The sequence below is a fragment of the Plodia interpunctella genome, chromosome 13, assembly GCF_027563975.2.
Source record: "Plodia interpunctella isolate USDA-ARS_2022_Savannah chromosome 13, ilPloInte3.2, whole genome shotgun sequence".
NCBI classification, from domain to species: Eukaryota; Metazoa; Arthropoda; class Insecta; order Lepidoptera; family Pyralidae; genus Plodia; species Plodia interpunctella.
In genome coordinates, this window is record NC_071306.1 from 4,065,891 (window position 1) to 4,089,795 (window position 23,905).

General features: G+C 33.9%; 1 protein-coding gene and 1 non-coding gene across 4 annotated transcripts; both read left to right on the forward strand.

Annotated features, from left to right (window-relative positions):
- Positions 1-1,774: 1,774 nt before the first annotated feature.
- Positions 1,775-23,737, forward strand: CenB1A (Centaurin beta 1A). 3 transcript variants are annotated; one of them, XM_053753303.1, is made up of 21 exons: positions 1,775-1,972; positions 2,058-2,174; positions 3,379-3,552; positions 5,701-5,785; positions 5,896-6,039; positions 10,781-10,876; positions 11,347-11,606; positions 11,793-11,828; positions 13,790-13,906; positions 14,280-14,468; positions 14,783-14,889; positions 15,240-15,328; positions 15,585-15,679; positions 16,188-16,304; positions 16,529-16,599; positions 16,871-17,008; positions 17,292-17,440; positions 17,826-17,939; positions 18,514-18,620; positions 19,945-20,090; positions 20,487-23,737. In XM_053753303.1, exons 1-21 carry the CDS (start codon positions 1,920-1,922, stop codon positions 20,504-20,506), a joined length of 2,424 nt encoding a protein of 807 aa, XP_053609278.1. In that variant the 5' UTR covers positions 1,775-1,919; the 3' UTR covers positions 20,507-23,737. The 3 variants fall into 3 exon arrangements, with proteins under 3 accessions (XP_053609278.1, XP_053609279.1, XP_053609280.1); XM_053753304.2 differs by lacking the exon at positions 11,793-11,828 and having other exon boundaries at positions 1,776-1,972; XM_053753305.1 differs by lacking the exons at positions 1,775-1,972; positions 2,058-2,174 and adding an exon at positions 2,504-2,591.
- On the forward strand, positions 19,678-19,793 carry LOC128675094 (U5 spliceosomal RNA). The gene has a single exon (XR_008405230.1). It is a non-coding gene; the product is annotated as a U5 spliceosomal RNA (small nuclear RNA).
- Positions 23,738-23,905: the final 168 nt, after the last annotated feature.

A 23,905-nucleotide genomic window follows, 5' to 3' on the forward strand; every position in this document is an offset into this window, starting at 1 on the left:
TGATCCATGTTTAAATATATTAAAAATTGATATTGAAATATTGTTTATTATTGTAACAGCAACGGATTCTGGAAGGTTAGAATTAGCAATAATGTTAACAAGTGTTGATAACAACTTATTAAGTTCCTCTGATGAGGGTAAAGGTGCTTTATTTGCTGGGAGAGCTGTACCTGTAGTTCTAGTTTCTTCAAAGGAGATGGAGCGTATCAAGGAATTATGTTCCTGCTTATCATAACCTGGAGAATGACTTGGTGCTTGTTTAGGTTTCTTAACAATAGTTTTCTTATAAGAATGGATATTGTTATTGTCAAGAACAGAATTTGAAGAGGGAGGATGTGAGGATTGCAAGGAAGTCGCTACATGAGAATAGGTATTCTTAAAGGGAAATAGCTTTGCTGCTTCCTGATAAGAAGTTGAGTTTTCAGACATATGTTTTTTGATATTTGTTTGCCTATTGAACTCAGGGCACAGCTTATTTGTTGCCATGTGAGGTTCAGAACAATTGACACAGACATATTCAGTCACCAGGCATGAGAGCCCACTGTGTTCCCCACTACATTTGCTGCATCTCGGTTTACTCCTACAGTTATTTCTAGTGTGACCAAAACGGCAGCAATTGAAGCACTGAATAGTTGGAAAAATATATTGTTCCACGGGGATGCTCGAAAAGAAGGAATAAACTCTTGAGGGCAAGGCCTGTCCATCAAAGGTTAGGACCACTGACTGAGTAGGAGTCCATGAAACTGAGTCTGAGTTTACAGTCCTCCTACTCAATCTGCGGGACTTAACTATTGGTCCATACCCGTCCGGTATTTGTAAATTCATTTTAATATCCTCATGGGTCCATTCTACTGGGATTCCCTTAACCAAGCCCATCTTACAAATATTGAATGTTGGGATCGCAACCTTATAATCTAAATTTTTGGACATTACATTTAAGAAATTGTTGGCATCACTACATGTTTTAAAAGTAATTGAAATGCGGTTCCTCCCTATTCGTTTAATACCGTCCTGAAGTATATTTCCTAATCCGTTCTTCATCAAAAAGCTGCCAAACTTCAGGGGATGCAGTGTGGTACCTGACATGGGTTCTGATATCAGAGTTGCTTGTACCATATATGGACCAGGGTCAGTTTGCATATAAAATGTTCTATATGGAGATTCAGCTACTTTAGGTGCCCTTTGAGTCACTGAAGCAGGCTCGAGAGAAGATTCGACCTGCAAGGGGGGACCCGCGATATTTGGCGTTTTCTTATTTAAAATCAAATTTTCTGACACCAGAGCCTGCTGCAGTGGCCGCATTGACAATTGCTTATCTGTATGTTTGGTTTTGAAAGAATTAGATAATTTATTTTTCTTTTCTTTCTTTTTGTTTTTGATGTTAACAAACTCTGCAATATTTGAATGATCATATTCATCAACAAAAAACATAGGTTTGCTGAAGATGCTATTGGTAGTATCAGCAAAATCTCCTGAATCATCTTTCGGATCCGGAGGATCCGGGTCCGGCTCCAAATCCATAAGTAATAAAAAAGGCTTAAAACTTACTTACAAATTATCGGCAATGATATATACACTATACTACAATATATTATTTATAATATCTACACAGAAATATAAAGATATGAATTTTTGAAAAGGATATCAAAATTTAAATCCGCCCTGTTTTCCCGCCAATCATCTCGAAAGGACCATTAACTACCGGTTACACAAAGAAAAAAGAAAAAAAAAACTTCCGGTTAGAAAAAAAAATGTCAGTAAAGTAAACGTCAAATCTAACACGTCAAAAGTGAAGTCAAATGCAAATGGATTTGATGTGCAAGGTCTTGAATTGAAATCTTCAAATCAATTATATTCGGAATAAAACAATGTTGGAGGTCTAAAATTGTGTGAATATTTACGCAAACGAAGCTACCAAAATGAAGCCATTAATAGATTTTGATGAGTGCCTCAGAGATTCGCCCAAATTTAGGTATCAATGAAAGTTTTAAAGAAAGTGAAAATATTGTACGTGATTGTATTGAATCATTTGTAAAATGTATTATTGTTTTGTTTAGGGAACAGCTGGAGACCGAAGAGTCAAGCATTGATTCATTGGAACAGAAGCTAGATAAAGTTCTAAAAGCATGTAGTATTATGATAGAATCTGGCAAAACATACATGAGTCATAGAGGGTAAGTGTTGTTCTACTTTCTTTTTATTATTCTTCTTATAGATACCTATAAGTACAAGAGATTATAAATTTTCTGAATGGTCTTTATTTATTAGATATAATAAATGTTACCTAGTATTTGTCCTTATCAGTAAAAGTAAAGTTTTCTTTGTTCAATGTTCATAGAAATGAAAGAACAAGCTTGAATGCTTTAAATATCTAATTATTTTATATCTAGCCTCTTCATATATTATATTAATAAAAACAGGACTGATGCTATTTACAATATGACATTGACTATATATTAGATTATAGTAATCAAATTAGTGTATAAACATTTGCAATTTCTATCTGTTTTTTTTATTTATATCCGATTTCTATTGAATTTTTCTTATAAGTGGATGCTATATGGATACTGCTATAGTACAGTAGCTGACAAGTAAGAATTCACTTTAATTATACGAACTTAGATTATTGTTTATTTTATGGAAAACATTGGTTAAAATTCACATTTTATCTGTATCATTTTTCTTTTTGCCCAAGAACTTGACAAAAATTATCTTTTCAAATCTTATTTGTAAGTAACGAAAGTTTAATCATTGAGCTTATACCACATCATATTGCAGCTTGAGCATAACTTATTTTTATTTAGGAGAGCATGCTTTCCTAAATAAAAATTGATTGTCATGACAAAGAAACCTGCATTTAGATAATGATAGAATAGATAGGAAATGAAATAAAATGCTATGCTATTTCATTGAGTGTTTTATTGTTCTGAGCACTAAAATGAGATGGATATATAACTAATGAAAAGAACAATACTCTATGAATTTATACTGGTATGATAAAATTGAATAGTTATTTCTTCACATGTGTAGAATCTCTGGTACTACTAGTAAAAATATTATAATGATAGTTACACATTGATAATCAGAAATCCAATGTGATATATTAATATACTATATACATTTGGAAATCAGTGATATATAAATAAACTCAGATTGCGCTCCAAAAATAAGAAAAAGTTATTTCCATTTCACTTACACATGGCCAGAAAGGCTCATAGAAGTTTTTTTTACCTGTTCATTGAAGATTTACCATAGAAAAAATTTAAATATTGTTTATGTTTAGGCTTTTGCCCAGAAGTGGGACATAAATAACTGTAAAAGGAAAATATAATATATTTGTAATGGTTGTGAATGTCTCAGAAAAATGTTGTATTTCAGGACTTTTACAAACGCACTGTGGGATTTAAGTGGAAGTTTCTCAGAAGACCCTGCAGTGATGACAACACTGAACCGCATGATACATGCATTGCAAGAAATGAACAAGTTTCACTCTATATTGCTGGATCAGGCATCACGGACTGTACTCAAGAATCTCACTGCCTTCATCAAAGTGTAAGTTGTTTTAATGACAATTTCATAAAATTTATTTTATTTTTAATTTTTCATATCAATTTGTAATATAAAGTAAGTATATATTGTTTTGTGAAAATGAATGCTCATTGAATTCTGTTGTGTAGCTGTTGTTGTATTGAGGATTCATTGAATTGTTTTTTGTTATTTATTTATTTTTACATACCCATAATAGGTAAAACATGTAAGATTTTATTTTAACACCAATTGGTATATACTCAAAATTTTTGCAAATATATTTTTGTTCTTTCTAATGAAAAAAAAAATAAAGAATGTAGGACAGTTTTATGAAAAACTATTGTTGATAACTATACCAGAGTTCCATACAAATCTAAGTAGTGAAATGAAAATTTTGCTTATTACTCAACTGGCAATACATGCCCTCTCAGTATAAAATAATAATGAAGTACCAATAATTCCAGATTTATTAGAGCTTTGTATATATTTTATCGTTATTTGGCTTGTTGTTTCTACCCGCCGAATAGGAGCAGTTTATATATCCTCCTTTTATATGTCTGGACAGCTTACGAGTACATTTATGTTATCATCGGCAGCCCTTTATTTTCTACGGCATGAGGCAGCCTTCCTCAATCCGCAATCTACTAACACAATCCACAATTACCAAGCTATTTTCATTATTTGAGTTAACAACCCATCTATATTTCGAATGGCCTAAACTTTGCTTTATCAATTCATCAATGTGGGCACTGACATAGTGATGGCCTACATCTATGTCGGTGCCCTACTCAACCGAACTGATGAACCCAAATTCCCCATGAAATTCCATTCGAGTCTCATAAACACGCTTTTTGATATCGTTTTCCGTATTTATCGTCGCTATGTTACGAATTCTGTATTGTAGATTTATAGCAAGCATGGACCTCCCCATCACTCTCTACCCAACTCTTAATCAGTAAAAAATTAGGTACCTGGATTAGATTTACATTTACGTAGATTCCCGAAATTCCCACAGAATTGTACTGAGGTGCCGTTTATATTTCATGTATTCATGTTACACATGAATAAGGAAAAACATAGCTCATTGAATCCAGTACATAATGAATCATGCGTACAATCGATAATTATGAGCGATGTAGATACGCAGACGTTTTTGCATCCTGTCTGCTTTCGTGCTATACCTATATGAAGGTACCATCAATCATTTTGTATCTCCTCTGTTTATTGTTTAAATTGGTGTATATAAACAAACTGCGGGTATCTAGGTTCTAAGAACGTTTTTCACATAGGTACTCCTGACACACAGACTAAAATATTACTTTTGGAACCATATTAAGTGAGCATCCAGTTACACTATCAAACATTTTTTCATATTAAAATATAACCATTAACGAAGTCTCCTCTGTGTTTCTGTCTTATACATCAAAATAAAAACTGCTAAAAGAGTCTTGTTTCAGTTTTATTTCTTATTGTAGGAAACTTTTTTACCGCTATTATCTTTATATTATCTTTAGGTAAAAATCCCAAGGGAGGCATTATTTTAGTAGTTGTTCACTTTATTCGTTATGGAATAATTTTAGTTCTGACCGGTGAGTTCCGGTCAAAAATCGTGAGTCGTTTTATATAAACACTGAAAAAAGCGTTAGTGGGTTGGAGGTGGTTGGAGAGAAAAGTCGAAAAAAAAACGTGAATTAAAATCAGACATACTTAGATAAATATAGTTTCAGGGGTCGTCGACTTCCTAAAACTAGATTATAGCATCTGACTCACTGTCCTATTTTAATTGATTTATTTGTTGACCCGTAACCGTATACGAATACGGATAATCATAATGTCGTGACGACCGCCTGTTTTTGCCCGTCGTATACTATTCCATATTCATGCATGCAAATAACCTTTTGTTTAATTAATGTTTACTCACGAATCGTAAGTTAAATTTAAGTTTGTTTGCCGCAAAAAGTTTTTTCTACTGCACCCCGAAGTCTCTGTATCTAAGGATTTTAGAATAACTTTATTCCTCATATAATTATCAGGCTGCATCGTTTTAAGGATTATTTTTTAAATTTCTATTGGACAATCAATGACCTGAAGTTAATCAACGATACTATCAACAAGGTACCTAGCTAATGAAAATAGCTAAACGGCAATCACAACTGTGTTACTTTCTTTCAGGGATATAAAAGGTGTTAAGGAGAGTAAACATCACTTTGACAAAATTTCAAATGATCTGGACATAGCTTTAACAAGAAATTCCCAGGTAAGTCGAAATTGTATTAGAAAATATAATCAATAAACGAGATTAAATGAATAATACAATCTAATAACTATAAAAAAATGTTTCAAATTTTATAAATTATTTCCAATCAGGTGTCACGCAGCAAAGCCGGCGATGTGGAAGAGATCGTCAACCTGCTGGTGGCCACTCGCTCGTGTTTCCGACACACTGCTCTTGACCACGTGCACAAGATCACCATGTTGCAAGCTAGGAAACGACATGAGGTGCTTGCCACGGTGAGTTACTCTTGAAGCAGGGATCGTCAACCTAATGGTGGGCACTCGCTCGTGTTTCCGACACACAGCTCTGGACCACAAACACAAGATAACCATGCTGCATGATGATGTGAGTGATGCACTACATGATGACTTGTGTGGAGTGCACACTTTGCCGGGTAACTAAAGTAACTGAATGTGGTCGGGACCGCTTTCAACGCGAGACAAGGAGTAGTCGTATTGCACGCTCTACACCTCATTTGTTTAAGCACTTAAAAAGTATCCATTTCAACATATGATAATTTTTAAAATCAATATCACATACAACTTGTATAAATGTACAAGTTGAATTGTAATGTCCAATGAAAACTTAAACACGTAAACATTTATTCTACTCTGATAATGGACAACATCATAGTAAAATAAATCCATGCTATTTTCATGATATTATTTTGAGCTATTCATATTAGAACCGATTCATAGTCATAAGATTTTTGTCACCTCTATACACCAGAGTAAATTAAATTTCTGTATTCATTGTTATCTCCTTATCTTGTAAGTACTAGCATTACTAAATTTCCGTTATTTATTTTATAATACTACACTTAGATAACATTCAAATGAAACAATTGATAACTGACTAGATAAGAGATTAAGCAAAATTAGTAATAAAACGTACAAATTGTTATAAGTGAATACGTATTAAAGGCGATATTGGTTTCATGAATAATTAGCGGGCGCTCGGGTCACACTGAATTGACGTTCAAGATATTTTTATTTGTTTACGATTCCCTCAAAATAAACATTTACAGATTAATAGAAAATAAAACTGGAAGGTTCATGATTAGCACTTTCATTTCAAATGTGCATATACCAATTTGTTTCTTTATTCGACCTTGCCAAAACTGTAACACATCGCGTGTATGTGGCATATATATGCCACGAGAGAGGAACTCATGTTTACGCTAATTGTTATCTACTAAAGAATATCAGAGAAAGAAAACTAGAATGCGTTTAGCATTAAGTCCGCCCTTTGTACCGTATTGGTAAATAAAGTTTGAATTAATAAATAAAAGAGGATTTAAGAGTGACCAATAAAACTTTATTTTTAAAATTGCATTTTTTCACAAGAAACATTTGCTGGCATTATGATAACAAGAAGGCTATACCCAGCGGTCACGGAGGGCTGCAGATAATTATGAATAGTTACGGCGGCAAAAAAAATTGAGTTAGGTCCCATGGCTGGGAAAATTCTATTTTTCGTTCGTTCCGTAAAAAAATAAGGAGCGGAACTCGGGCTCCCTGGTACTTTAGTTTTTTACAAAAATCCAGTCTCTAGGGGTTTGCGAAAATCGAAACTCGTGAGTTTGCAGCGCATGTGACGTCACGCACGCTTTCACTCTCTATATTATTTTTATTATGTAACTTGATTGCATATTCGTTATGCTCAGTCGAAGCCTTATATTCGTGAACGAAACGATCATCCCATATTTATTCAAACTTACAGTATTGCCGTTCATATTATGTGAACATTGATATATTGTTATATTATGTGAATATTGTGTGTGTGTTTATATTATGTGAATGTGTCCTTGTTAAAGTAAGTGGTTTTATTTTTTATATTAGGTGGGTTATTTTATTTACATTCTTATAAGAAACTATTTCACCAGTAGTTGTGTCGCGGCACTGTACTAAATTCAACAAAGAAACGTTTTTGGTTATAAAAAATGCAAGATATATTTTAAATTATAGACTAGATCCGCCCCCTTTCTTTCTCTCTTATTCTATTAAAAGATTTTTTATGGCTAATTAGCCTCCTAAGTCTTTTTTTCTATGTATGTTGTCATATCGACCGCTCCATAATTTGAAGATAATATATTGTCTTTCTAACAAAGAGTGAATAAAATCGCGTGCAACACAACAATAAAGACAAGGCCATTAAGTACATATCTATCGGCCCGCTGTATTTTTTGTTTACAGGAGTCTCGTGTTTGCTTATTTTAATTAACATCGAATGACGTCATAGTTATGCTACCAACCGCTTATGTATGCAAGTATTCCTATAATAATAGACCCTAAGGAAAATTCTATGGCAGTGCAGGATCTTCCCTGCACGCACGGTTGCATTGCATGTGAAGTAAACTAAACAGGCAACTTTAAACTCTATTATTAGGAAAACAACGCGTGATATTGAAATTAACTGCTTTTGATTACAATCGCTAGTGTTACGTGGGAACTTGTGCTCACTGTTTTGAGCGGTATGTATTTTTTCGTATTAAAAACGACATATTATAACATGAGTCATCTCATCCATACGATTACATGTATAGATCCAATTTTATAGAGGGCTTAATTTCATCGTAATAACGCAAATCTACAGTAATCATGTGAAGACTACATTCCTTACCTTTGTAATACGGTTAATAGAATAACAGCATATTATGCCCCCGCGTAAAGGTTGATGCAATTTTTTCATTGCCTGGAAAATGCGATACGCCAATCCCAATTTCCAGCCAATGAAAAAATATCATCTAATTCAACATAGTCTAAGTTCAAAGAATGATGGCGTACGGGATGGGTTTATGATGCCGTGAAATGATGTTTTATTGTTTATTATATTATCCAATTTAAAATTACTTTGTATAAGAAATAACATGAGATACCTAGAACCAATCGTTGTATGTTGTAATTGTTTTGTATGACGTGTGGAGTCATATTAAAACAACTGGTAGTCAATTGTAGCTGGGCCGGGCGAGCCAACAGTGCGTGACTGCTATTAGGATCATGACGGTGTAATGATTACCAACTTGCCCCTGGCAGTATGCACTTTATTTTTTTTGCACAATTTTACCTATGTCTTCCGTATTAGTTCAATATATGCCGAAGTTATGATAGTCAATATAATTAAGATTCTTCTGTAACTGGCAATATAACCACTAAACGTAGAAAACTGAATTTGTAATGTAGATTCTTTGAGAAATTAGTACTAAGATAAGACTCGAAAGTCCCCCAGCAACATGAAACAACTTTTACGCCAGTAAACTAACAAAAACTAGTATAATATATATAGTAGTCAAACGTTATTAAAAGTTTTTTGCGCCCAAGTTAGTTGACTGTCTACTATATGCTAAAACTTAAAAATATATTTGTTGTTAAGGAACGAAAGTGTGGGAATTCTGGGATAAAAATGTATACTTAATTGCGTATATCCGTGCTATATAATTTATCTTCTTATATTCTTTCCAGTGTACCTACATTAACTATCTACCAGTTTACAAAACGTTGCAATCTACCCAATTTACAAATCCTGGGTAACTAAGTCGGGCAATTACGGATTAACTTAGGCAGGCGGTAATGTCGAATATGCCGACCCTCATATGTCTATTATGATAACAATGAACTACTTGACTTTCTTGGATGCAATGTAAAATACATAATTCGGATGATCACTAATTTATTCTAGAACTGTAATCTATACTATTATTATAAAGAGGTAAGCGTTTGTGACTTTGTGAGTTTGTATGTTTGAGGCCGGTAATCTCCAAAACTACCGAACCGATTTCAAAAATTCTTTCACCATTTGAAAGGTACATTATCCAAGATTGCTATATTTTATCTCAAAATTTCCACGGGAATGAACTAATAATTTATGAACTAATGTTGATTCATTCATTTCAAAGATGATTGTCGTTATGTTAAGAATAGATACTGTCAATTAATGAATAAAACTCAATAAACCTCATTATGATAGTCGTCCATTAAAAAGTAAACCATAATTAAGTACTACATCTTTCCTTAAACTGTGCAAATCTTATCTGTTCTATTGTTTGATTTGTATAGTCTAAGCTAGGTGGGGCGCCGACCTTAATTCGATTTTTGGCGATAAGTTATCATGATCGTATTAGTCACTGTTAAGCTTAGATTCTGTTAGCGCGTCTGGTTGCAATGTCCTACCACGGTTGAGCGTGACAGCTTAGACAGTTGCAACTGTGTCCCCGCCTAAACGGGACGAGCCATCTTCAAACAGTTATGTATTGTGTTGTGTTGCAATCATTTTTTTTTGCGAATAACAGTGTTTATAGTTGAGTGAGTCTGTGACGAATTCAGTCCGTCCGCCGTGTCTGTAAAAGGTGATTTGGCATAATGTTTTATCTATATTTGGCTGAAAACTTGTGACATACTGACATATAAAAGTGTTTGTTGATTTTCTATTACTTTTTTCATGTTTTTTTATATTGTTGTCAAATTGTTGATAAAGTATTTACTTATTAGATTTAATTAGCTAAATAAATATAACTAGTATAACTGTATAAGTAATATAAATAGTTTTTATAGTCATGAGAAATGTATATAAGTATTTTGTTATAGAATTTATTTACTAGTATAATATTTAGTGAAGAGTCGTATTTCCTCATGACTGAGGGTCGTGGTTATTACACACAACAACTTTCTTGGCAGTAACAATGAAGTAAATAAATACGACCATTCTTTTATTTTGGCACGTAACACAAACCATTCTTTTATTTTGGCACGTTAAACAAGTATAAAAAATAAATTCAAGGTTCTAAAGGCTTTCCCGAATTTTATTTACGTTATGTTATGTTAATATGGAATAGTGTTTACATAAATCTAATCTTACAAACTAAAACTAAAACGGCCATGATAATTATGCCGTAATGTTGTTGATATATCGTCGGATGCAGTTAGTTGAAGGTTGTTATAAGTTATGAATATTAATAAGGCGTGTCGTTCTGTCTTACAGTTCCTGTCGTACCTACAAGCGTGCTGCACCTACTACCATCAAGGCGCCGACCTGTCTGAAGACTTGGAGCCCTTCCTCAAAACCACTGCCGACGAAGTGCGTATAACTTTGTTTTAGAAATTCCTTCATTTCACAAAAACGAATTATAGCTATGAGTCATTATCTTTGTAAATGAAGATTAACATTTGCAACTTGTCGAACTATGACTGTATTGCAGCTTAGGTGACATCATTTAGGATATTTTTTACACGTTAAAGTACTCGTACATTGTATTGTTTATAACCACTTTTTATTTTAATTTAGATAAAACTTTTATTAAAATTGTGTTTCAAAACATTATTGTAAAATATTTTTTCTCTAAGAGTAAATACTAGTATAATTCGTTAGTAAAATATAATTATTTGAATGGTAATATTAGGTAATTATGATATAGATGTAAATTAGGTTATTTGGAATGATTTAGCACATTAATTTTTCCTCACACTATCGTTAACGATTTGCAATTCCTGTAAATGTGAAAGTATGAGCAATCGTCAATTACCGACGTTTAATGATGAAATTTTCAGGTTTCAACAATGCGTAACGACACCAAGTCACTTGACAAAGAGATGGAGAATCGGCACACGATTGTCAACAGTAAAGACACAGTACTGCCGAGCTGCAACGCCAACCAGGCGGACGGCGATTGCAAAGACGGTTCCCTGGCGAGCCCGTGTCTTAAAAACTTGCCAAGAATGCAAGGATACTTGTTCAAACGGACATCAAACGCGTTCAAAACATGGAACAGAAGATGGTTCTATTTGTATGACAATAGACTGGTGTATAGGTAAGCGATTTGGCTATTTACAATGTTGTAACGCTAGTTAGTGATTGGAAATATTAGCCACACTTATGACATGGCTAAATTTTTGCAAATATTACGTATATGTCATGTTCTTATGAACGATTACAAGCATTTATTATGCAGGTTTGTTCGCGTATACTTTTAAACTCTGTGACGTAACCTTTCCAGCATTCCGGGTCGCAAGCAGACGAACCATATACGCAAGTAAATCTAAGCATTTATCACTATCGCAGACATCCGCACTGTGACACGTCTAAATTGTGATACGTACTCGATTCTTATCGTTTTATTCGATAAAAATTAACGAACGCTTAAATTTATTTTAGTTATTAGTTTTATGTTGTTTTTCAAAATCGATATATTGGGAAGAGGGTTAGAGACAAAACATTTTGACTAAACCATTGTTTAGGCTTTCGTTACATTTTAATATGTTTTGTTCCAGCGTCCATTCTATTTTCATAACTTAGTACCCAATTGAAAAAACATTTAGCAATAGCAATAGTGAAAACCTCATGCTACTTCATCACAACTTGTTATTCATTTTTTCTCTTGGACCTTGAAATTTCAAATACATCATGCGAGATAATCTGCGACGATTGTGATCAAACAATCGCATAGAAAAAGTAGTTCTTGAATAATAATCAAGTAGTTGTACGTAAAGCCTTTAAGTACGTGTATAATTATAATTGACAGCTATAAGCAGCCTCGAAATTAGAAATCAGACTTCATTTTTCGATCATCGCGAGTCGATTGATAGTCTACCTTCATGTATAAGTAGTGACTTCTGTAATTACTTAATTAGCAATATATACATAAGTATATCTTTTTGTGTTGATCATTTTAATATATTTGAAGGATAATTCGTAAAACTATTATGTTCATGCCTTAACGATTCGTAAGAGAAATGATGACTTATTATTTTTATCCGGAAATTTGATTGTATTTCAGGAAGTATAAGGAAATAACATCTTGATATTCACTAGCATTACTTTTTTTGTTAAATGAGTAAACACTAAATTCTTGATAGTTTTTGTGCCCACGCACTTTCTTAAAATTCATCGAATAAATTATCATACGCGCGAAGGCCTAATTAACAATTGAACAATCCCAGCGCGGCTCATTAAATCCCGTGTGTAGTTTTAATTGCGTTTTGAAGATATGTTTAATATGTGCGGCGCTTACTTCATTCGGTGTTTGTGACATCAACACATACAAACTCGCTTAATGCTTTTTTAAACTGTCGTCAGAAAGAAAAAAAAAAGACGCATCTGATATTTTTTCGAAAATGAGTCGTACAAAAATTCGGTATCGTCAAAAAATTACGATGTCGAATATGTATAATGACTCAATCTGAAAATGTCAGATTCTCCTTTTTTCGCATGTCGGCACAATGTCGCTATTTGTGGTGAAAGTTCAGATTACAGTGTTGCTACTACTGGCATCATGGGAATTTATTACTACAATATATTGTCCTCATCTTGTACAAACGAAAGTATTCATATAAATATTAATACGGAAACACTTGTTATTGTATCCGTCGAGCGGTACTTGTCAGTTTGTAATTATTGACAGTTTGTGATTAACTAATGAGTTTCCCGTATTAATATTTTCTCATTTTAGTTTTAATTAAAGTAAAATTAGTTTTGGTACTTAGATTTCAGAATTAATTAATCTCATCATTGAAAGAATTAAAAATATATTTGCTAATAAAAGAATATTTATTTTAATTTTGCCGAAAGGAATACCATATGATGTAAAAATAAAATAAGAAGTATAATATAAATATATACTAATATCCATACTAATATTATAAATGCGAAAGTCGGTCTATCTATTCACGGCAAAACCACTAGGCTGATTTAGATGAGATTTGGTATGGATGTAATTAGAGACCCTTGTTCAACCATTGGACATTTTTTTTTCAAACATCTACCCCGAAATGACTATATGTATAAGGGTGAAAGTTTGTATGTCTGTTCCGCTTTCGTACAGAAATTCACGCGGGCGAAGCCGCGTGCATAAGCTAGTTTCATATATTTGACATAGCAAAAGTTTCTGTATATTTAACCATTCCTTATTAGGCAATAGCGTCCACTTCATGCCAATAAGCCATTTAATTATTCACCATTAAATTAGAGTGAGATAAAAAATGTTTATTTTTCCAGAAAACGGACGGGCGAGTTAAATGTGACGTCAATGGAAGATGACTTGAGACTATGTACCGTGAAGCCAGTGCTGGATGGAGAGAGACGGTTTTGCTTCGAAGTTTTATCCCCATCCAAGTACGTACCTATTGAAGACACTATGTTTCATATACATATAAAAGCAACCTGAATGTATTCAGTTTCACACTGAACTTTGCTGGAGTACCAAATTTATTACACCAATTACTGTCTTCCAGTCGCTCTTTATAAATATAAATCCAATTTTATAACGCCTATTTTGTATGTCACGGTCCGCCAAGTTTTTGCCCACGTCTTCGCTGCGGAAATTTCCCCCGGGCACAGTTATTTTTCCGGAATGAAAGGTACCCTGTGTTCTGCTCCATACTTCAAACTACATGAATGCAAAATTTCAAGAAGATTGGTTGAGTAGAAAGAGGTTACAAACAGGTTAGGATGTCCGACATCTTTAATTATGTCTTTGAATTTTCAGAAGCCACATGCTACAAGCTGACTCTGAAGAGATGCTGAACGCGTGGATCACTGCGTTGCAGAACGGGATACGAACAGCTATACAACAGGGGCAGAGTCGGGACAACACTCAGTCGCAACTCGTGTTAGTAAAGGACGAGCACAGGAACGACAGTGATAACGTCACCAATGTGCGCATGAAGAAAGTTAGGTTGGTGCTTAATTTCATTTATTTATTTTCATTGCATTACATATGTATATGGCTTAATTCTATTTACATATAACGACATAGCATCTTGCCAGGCGTTGCAATTATATATGTATATTTAAGCGAGTTGTAAATTAGATGCCCAAAAAATAAAATAAAGGAATCGGTTTTATAATAAGTTATTTACTCCTGTCTCAGTGACCCTAAAGTGGATCTGGGTCTCTTAATGAGAGAGGGGTATAGTATTCTGTGATAGGTATAACATATTACTATAAAATTGTTTGGACACTCGAAACTATAGATTAATGTTGTTGTAGAATATGGGAGCAACTACTGAGCATTCCCGGGAACAACAACTGCTGCGACTGCGGCAGCCCCAATCCGAGATGGGCGAGCATCAATCTCGGGATCACACTTTGTATTGGTGCGTACTATTCCGGTTATACACTACCGCCGAACTCGTACACATGCCGAAGTACATAGGGTAGATTGTATGTGTGGGTTTTTACCGCAACAAAAACCCGCAGTGTACATTGGAACCGCCAAAGTTTGGCGAATTGTTTGCCGTTAGATTGTTAGCCTATCAAATCTCCAGTTTGGAGCCTTTTCCCTTGATATACTTTTACAATTTGCGCGAGAAGAGAATCGTCCAACAAATTTAGTGTTTTTCTTTCAAACCAGTATAAAATACAGAAAAATCGATTTTAAAACACAAGACAATTAGCAGATTAGTTATAGTTGCCACTAATATATACTGTATTAATTTTTTTGCAGAATGTTCAGGCATACACAGGTCCCTGGGAGTCCACATCAGCAAAGTTAGATCGCTCACGTTAGACGACTGGGAACCGGATATAATCAAGGTAAAGGTTTTCATCGACAAGAATAATATCTAAGCGGACAAATTTTTGATTTGACACCTCATTGAGAATCTCACAAATATGAAATCATAAGTGAAACAATCACACCATTAACAATCATTTTTGGGTGATATTTTTTGATTAACCTTAACGCCGATTGGTCGGCCGATGCAAATGCCGATTTTGCGTTTTGGAATGTATTATTTAGGATCACAATAATAGAGACAACACAATAATAATATTTTCTGAATTGTCACAGGTAATGGCAGAGTTGGGTAATAAAGTAGTGAACCTGATATACGAGGCTAACACAGAGGGCACCACCGTCACGCGAGCAACGCCAGATTGCGAAACGTAAGCGTTTGTTACAAAACGAGTGATAACGTAAAAAATGTATTCTTCTATGCTTTTGTTATTTTAGTGGAATAAAAAGCTATTAAAATATTAATATGATGAAGTTGTTGCTAAATATCTTTGGACTTTAATAATTACAAACATTTTACTTTTAGTCTATTTTCATAACTTCTTTTCATATGATGGATTTTTTGTATAAGTCATAACAATTTTAAAATTTGTTAATTTATAAAGTAAATTATGAAATAGCACATTGTAAAATAGGAACGGAACTGTGACCCCATTCTTAAGACCGGGAACTAAATTTACCAATTTTAACACTATATTTTATTTTGAGTGTGAAGGTGGGTCAACCAGGTCATAATAATGTTCTTGAGCGGCACAAAAACACGGCATAAAATAATTCACTTCTAAAGTTTATTCAAAAAATCTATCTGAAAGTCGAATATTTTGACAAACATGCAACTAAAATGTTTGTATAGCTAGTAAAATCCAATATTTCGAACAGGTCAGTGCGCGAAGCGTGGATCCGCGCGAAGTACGTGCACCTGTCGTTCGTGAAGGACATCGTCCGCGACCACGCGTCCGCCGCCCGGCGCTGGTCCGTGCGCCGTCCACGCCGCAGGTATCCACTATATACTGCAATAATAGTATCGTACCAAGAAATGAAAGTATCGTTACCATAACAAGAAATGTATGATAAACGCGCGAGTACTATTTTTTATATATTTCAACAACACATTTTAAAGAATTTTTAAAGCAAAAAGAAATGTTAGAGAGTATTGGGATCTATCGGAATCTACCGTCACCCTAATAGGCAGTTAAAATTAAAACTACATTATTTTTCAGGACACGTGCGCCTCCCACACTTCCGGAGACCATAAACGATGAAAAGAGTGACGTGAACAGCAACACTAGTGGTAAATGTTTATTTGTAACTACTATATAAATAAGTCGTTGTGTCCGTGAGTCGTGACCATGTGTAATGTAACATTACATTACACATGGTCACGACTCTCGGTTATGAGGAGTACGAATATAAGAGGTTATATTAGAAGGAGGAGTTTCAAAACTTTACAGTAAGTTTTTTTGTTAATAACTTTTCAAGTGTGGTTAAGTTTTAATTTTGTAACTGTACTAAGTAGTTGATAAAAATACTACAGCATTTATATTTTTGTTATTATGTTTTAGTTTCGGAAAGTTCAAGTAAATCGGATCCGGATAGTCCAATTTTGGTGATCGGCAAAGAGTTGTCAAATGAAAGGAGTATTGACCTTAGTTTGCCTTCCGATCACGAGTCCACTGAAGAAGAGGACCGGGACGATTCGGGTGAGTTTATTTTTGTTCAACAAAATGACAAATTATAATTATAACAAATTATTGAGTAGTATAACCTTGTTGCCAGTGTAGCAAATGATGAACGGCTGAATGTCATCGATCTTGCGAGGACGGCTTAAATCTTTGATAATAGACATAAAAGATAAATAGATCGTAAAATCTGTCGTTTAAATCCTTTTGCATATTACGGACAGAAAAAAATGGCACTTGCACTGTCAAATATGTGAAGAAGTTTCGTTTTGAAAGTAGTCGTGACGTGTTAGTGGTGTGACAGACGCGGTGACGGAGGACATGAGCGGGCTGTCGGCGTCGGCCGTACTGCGGCGCGCCGCTCGCGCTCGCAGCGCGCGCGTGATGCTCGGCGCGCTGGCCGCGGGCGCGGACGCGCGTCAGCCGCTGTTGCTGCACCACGCCGTGCTCGGCGTACGTACGGACTCCTCGTTACTATTTCACTTTCAAACAATTTCATCTGTTTGTGCTAATTACAATTTTATGAATGACTGGTTTTGAAAATGATCCCTTTCTCAAGAAAATTGACGGATCGTAATACAGCGCGGCCGCGGCCGTCGAAACGCTCTGAGAATCGACCATAAATAATAATATCGGTACCCCCGCACGAAACTTTGTGTCCGCACACTAGCGCCGTCTCACATTTTTATCGATTTCTCTTATTTCTTAGCGAAAAGCAAAAGAAATATTTTTAGTTTTCTATAATACGACGTAGTCACGGTTGACTAAATTGTGAGAAACGGTAGCTGTGAGAAGTGATGAGGCCATATATAAAAAATTCCAATTTTATCTATTTCAGGGTTCAGTAATGGCGTGTTCGTTTCTGCTTCTGAACGGAGCTAAACTGAACGTACAGGACGAGGATGGGAAAACTGCTCTGCATCTAGCCACAGAGGCCGGACACACAGGACAGGTAAAAAAATCGGTGAAAGATATAAGCCGTAGATTCTGTTAACTTCATTGTTTTATTCCATTTTATTTATCTATCCGTATGCCAAATTTCATAAAAATCGGTCAATTTATATGTTTCCATTTTTGTATGATCTGTGTTTGTCCGTTTTAACTGGAAATTATTCAATGTTATCATATCCCACTTTTCACCACCGTTGGGTTTAGGCCACCCATTTTGCCTCTGAATGTCCTACTTCGTTTACCATCTATAGGCAATTTGTTATTTAAGTACCTACCTATAAGTATTTTACTCAATTAAATAGAGGTACTAGTTTATTTACACAAGTAAATCTCGCGACAAGCTTTTTTGGTGATATAAATTGTGTATAATGAGGTTATAAGTTGATAGTTAAAATTTTAAAGTAAAAAAATATTTTCTTCTTTTTGAACCATTTAAATAAAAGCTTTTCTTCAAAAAGTTTTTTTTTCTTTTAATTTTTAGCTGTTTAAATCCCACTACTGGGCCTTGTGGCCTAAAAGCCTTGTGTACTTAAATAAAAAAATTGTAACAAAATATTGTTCCCCTGTGTTTGTAGGTATGTCTGTTACTGCGGTACCGCGCGGACCAATCGATCACGGACAACGAGGGACAGACCCCGCTGGACATCGCGGTCAAACATGCCAACGCTGATATTGTTACCCTGTAAGTCAAATTTGATTTAATTTCCTAGTAGTTTACATGATTTTTTTTCGCTAGATTGCGCTAGTAGAACCTAAAGTTCACACAGACAACGGTCAGAGTACAACATTGACAATATTATTTCAAGGGTTCGCTACAGTGATTTAGTTATTTTTACCTATTTATAAATAGAAATGTATTTGGCAACTGATCACATGCGTCGAAACATTAAAACAACACTTAGACAAAAACAATTGAAAACAAATGACAACAAGCTAGCGTTATCAAGTTTCCACTTAGTTTGAAGTAAATATTTCATGTCAATAAGTGAATAAATATTTTCTTGAATTTCCATACGACTTCCCGGCCTATCTTTACATATTATAATACAAAGTTCTCTACCGCGTCTGTGTGTCTGTTCGCGATAACCTCAAAAACGACTGCACAAGTTGTCATGCGGTTTTTACCAATATATGTATTGTGTGATTCCTGAGTAAGGTTTAGGTGTATAATTTATTTGTTTTACCAGAGCAAAGTAGGGACGGCGGCTAGTCTTATACAAAGAAATCAGAAATGTTTATTTGCCAGAACACAGTTGAGATAGATGATACATCAGAATAGTTTCATGTATTCAATCTGCAAACTGACTTGCAAACATTTGTGCAAATTCAACATACATTATAGGTATTTATTCAAATTATAATAATATTATAATTTCAACATGTAAAAAAAGAGTTAGATTATTTATGCTCCATAATTCTTTAACACTATAAAACATTTGTCCAGTAGCCATTTTGTCAATGTATTTAAGAAGCGGCAAGTCAAGCGTTGTTAAATATGCACGGCTTCACTCGATGTTCAATCATTCGTTCAACAACGGCGACTAGACAATCTCAAATTTACGACTAAACTAGTAATATGTTCTTATGAAGTTATATTTGGATAAAATAAAACAATAACTTGTTCAATTTTAGTCTCTCAAATGCACACTAGATGGCGCTGCTTCAAAACATGAATTGTTGAAACGCGCTATGGTGTTGTTTTCGCGATTAGTAGGGTTCGCTCGGTGGGACTAAAGCGCCAACTCTGGTTTCCCTTCAACACGTATAAATCTTTCGCCTTTTACTAAAGATTTCCGTGGAGGGGAACACACAAATGAGTCTTTATAATTTTTGATGGCTCTGCTTCGGTGGAGCTAAGAGACTTAAAAAAATAACTATATTTAAAATAGTTTTTAAAATAATCTGCGTAAATAGCCATATTATTATATCAACATGTTCACTGACCTCGAATGTGAAAAGGGGCGGACGAAGGAGTAAGTTGATGAGGAAATAATTTCTATTTCCAGACTGCGACTGACGAAGTTGAACGAAGAAATGCGCGAAAGCGAAATGTCATCAAACGACGACACATACAACGAGGTGTTTAGAGACTACACGCAGCTGGCGCACTCCCACCCGGAGAGACTCGTGCGCAGGCACAACAATAACGCTGGTAGATATTTTAATGAAATTATCCTTATCCTTGCATATAATAAAATCCTGTGCCGCGTCTGTCTGTTCGCGATAAACTCATGAACGAATTTTCATGTGGTTTTCATCAATAGATAGTGTGGTTCCTGAAGAATGTTATATAATTTATTATGTTTTTATCCGAGGAAAGTCGGGACGGGCCGCTAGTTTATAATAATTTTATTTATTTTGTATAAGTCCTTGATCTGACGATTATTATATTATTATTATTGTAATAATGACATTATTTCTCAGTTAAGTAATCTCAGTTCCACCAATGAGTCCGCAATCAGTTTCGTAATTCATGCCTTTTCTCTGCGAGCCCTGTGAGCGATAAAGACATAGTAGACTGTATCACTACCTGTAATAATGTTTCCAGGCGAACAGGCGAGCGACTGACGAAGCCTAAACATCACAAGACGGCGTTGGCTGTGGTAACCCGACGACGTGAAATCGACTGAAAGCTTAACTTCCATCGAACTAACGTTGACATGTGACATGTTGATGCCTGCCTACGCATAATTTTGTAAGTAACCAAAATCCATATGTTGCCAGCATTTATATATTCCTGATTTTTTATATATATTTAGATGTCGAAATATATCAATGAGGGAATACGCGACGCGAACGTGAGGTTGTTCACGCTGTTGTCAGAGGTGTCATGTGATTGACAAATATCATACTCATCTTAAAATGTAATTTTTTGTCACTTACAAAATTATGCGTTGAAGGCATCGGTCTGTAATAAAGTATTTCGAACACGATGATGCCAATGTATATAATAATAATGAATTTCGTACGATGATTGCAAGATTTGTAGGACCCAATATATTGAGTACATTTTACACTCGCATTTTTGCGGCCTATTATATCTATAGCATTCTTAATCGCGAATTGTGTTTATTAAATCTAATAAAATTTTACTATGGTATAATCCGATATTATCACTACTTGTTCTGCTTCGAATGAAATGTTAAATTGTTCCTAAGTTACTAAAATATATATACTAATTTTCGACTTCACTGTCAAATTTACTATTGAAATCGTTGTACTATTAGAGATTTCCAAAATTTTGAGGCTTTTCTAAATACAAACTTCACCCCTCAGCTGCCAAATTTCACTGTACACATTGTTATGATTAGGGAAAATGTTGTGATTGTCTTCCTAAATTTTATTCTTTAAGGTGAAATGTTGAACTTTATTTTATAACCAGTTCATAATTAGGATGATTCCTAGACAATATATAAAATATTTGACACAAAAAAACAAAACACTAAAAATAATGACATTTCAGTTGATCATTTATTTAGGTACATGATTAAACTATTTTCTAATTCTTATTAAGAATGCTTTTGACACGGAAAAGTGTCATCACTTCGACATCACTGGAATACAATTTCCATACAAATTGTTGTTTTTGATATTAAAAAATATATCTAATAAGACTTGTTAAAAACTAGCCTATTGTGCACTTTTGATATACTAGATAGATATTTCTCTTTCTGCTGTTGAAGATAGAAAGAGAACGAAATCGTTGTATTTTAGCAAACCAAAGATTTTATTATTGGCGTCGTTGGAATATAATTATTATAACTTATATAGTTGACTTATTGATTAAGCTATGTAGTACAGATGCGATAATTAAAGTTATGTAGATATGAGATAACCGATAACAACATATTTTCAATGTTTATTTGTTGTATCGTAATTCTGTACCATTATCGAACCCTGTTCAGATTTTCGAACGAAACGGTAAGAAAGTATACGCGAAAATTGTTTTTTTTTTACTAAAATTACATTCCGTAATAATCACACTTGACTATTTAAACTAAATCATTCCATTAGCATTTTTTTACGAATTGGTTGCTTTCGCTCACTTTATGAATCGAATCTCAATGTTAACAGTAAGCAATTAATATTTTTGTATTATAATTTTATAAGCTGTATATTAAATTCTCAAGTCTATTTAGTTTCTACTTGCCAATATTTTGTACTATTGTATTAGGCAAAATCCTACATTTTTTTTAAATGAATTTTCTAACCATCATCAATGAATTTATCGTATTGTAAGTTTTAGTTGTATAGTTGATTCGTAATTATTGCTTATTTTTGTAATGCATAATCAAAAGTGTTAAAATTATGATATTTATCCTAAATGGCTATTACTTTACAATGATGTATTTTATATTTTAAATTTCCAAACTATATTTTTTCATATAAAGAATTATACATAATGTGCTTATAGACATCCTATCGCCCATGTTGTTTCAAACGTTGGTTCTAATAACTATGGTGACTTCGATTATATTTATATTATTCACCTTTCTGTCACTGTGGGTCAAGAAACTATAAATTGGTCATTCAAAATAAGTCCTACCTAGCTAATAGGTAAATTGGACAACTGTCTACATTGCCTGATATTGTAGCCTAATGCAGAAATCGATTCCTGTTAATCATATGAATATGATGTTATTTAGAAACTTAGAGTTTTTTAACCAAATTGTAAAGGTGTAGTTGCGAGGACTCGTGGCAAATTTCAGAAATCTAAAGATTGTATGTATGTCATCCTTGAATATTATTTTATTGTTCGATATTTAAAATCCTGGAAACTTTCACCACATGAAATCAACGAATCCAAAGTAATCATTCGTACGTTAAACACTACTAAAAATTTTAAAGATGTCTTCTTTAGTATTAATTAGCTAGCTGTTGTCCGCAGCTCCGGCTCCGGCTTATTATAAAAAATGGCCATGTCACTCTGCAGAATTGAAACTATCTCCACAACAAAAATGACCTCAATCCAATTATCTGTTTTGACGTGAAAGAAGGACAAACAAACATACTTTTACATTTATAATACTAGTTTTGACTATTAAAATTTTGTTTATATCCAGCCGAATACGGAAAAAACTGATATTTAGGAAGCTCCGAAATTCCTAAATTTGAAATAGTATTCAAATGGTATAGGTTGTCATATCAAACTATTTTATATGAAATTCGTTTAATGTTGCATCAGTGGTTTCAGTAGACCGCAAACCACGTTATTGAGCCTAACTAAACTTACTACACTAGCTAGCTATGTGATCTGTTATGTTATCGCTAAATATAATGTTGGTAATGTATATCAATTTATATTTGTGTAACCATACAATTTACATAAATTAGAAAAATATTAAGTAACCAAATCGGAAACATTAAAATTATAAGTATCCAAATTACTACAAAAAGCTCTTTACATTCTGAATACATTACTGTTCTATAGGAGCCCGTGTCACTATACATTACAATTAAAACTACGGGTCCAATCCGTTGCACACGGGACTTACGGCAGGTTGTAAAATTTATTGTTACATGTAAACGAACCTTGGAATTTACAAGTCATAGCTGCACTACTGTTTCCACGAGTGCCATTGCCTGAGGTGCACAAAACTATGTCTTTATTTGTAGTCTGTGCATTAAAGGCATCATAATACTTATAAGTATTTTAAAACTGCATTCGACACGATCTCACCGGGTCGTTTAATTATACATATTATTGAACTTTTTGTATCTATGTAATACGAATAAATACTCTGTTATATTGTTGATGTATCATAATCATAGAATTTGAATAAAATTGCATTAATACTAGACATGTGTTTTAAATACAGACCACTAAAAATTTATACTTATATAATAATATCTGTTTTTTCTTACAAGACTACTGTAAGAAAGAACTGATATTATTGTGTTTAATAAAATGTTTTACTTTGGAATGTATAGCTTTGAACGGATATTTTATTTTCAACAAATATTGTG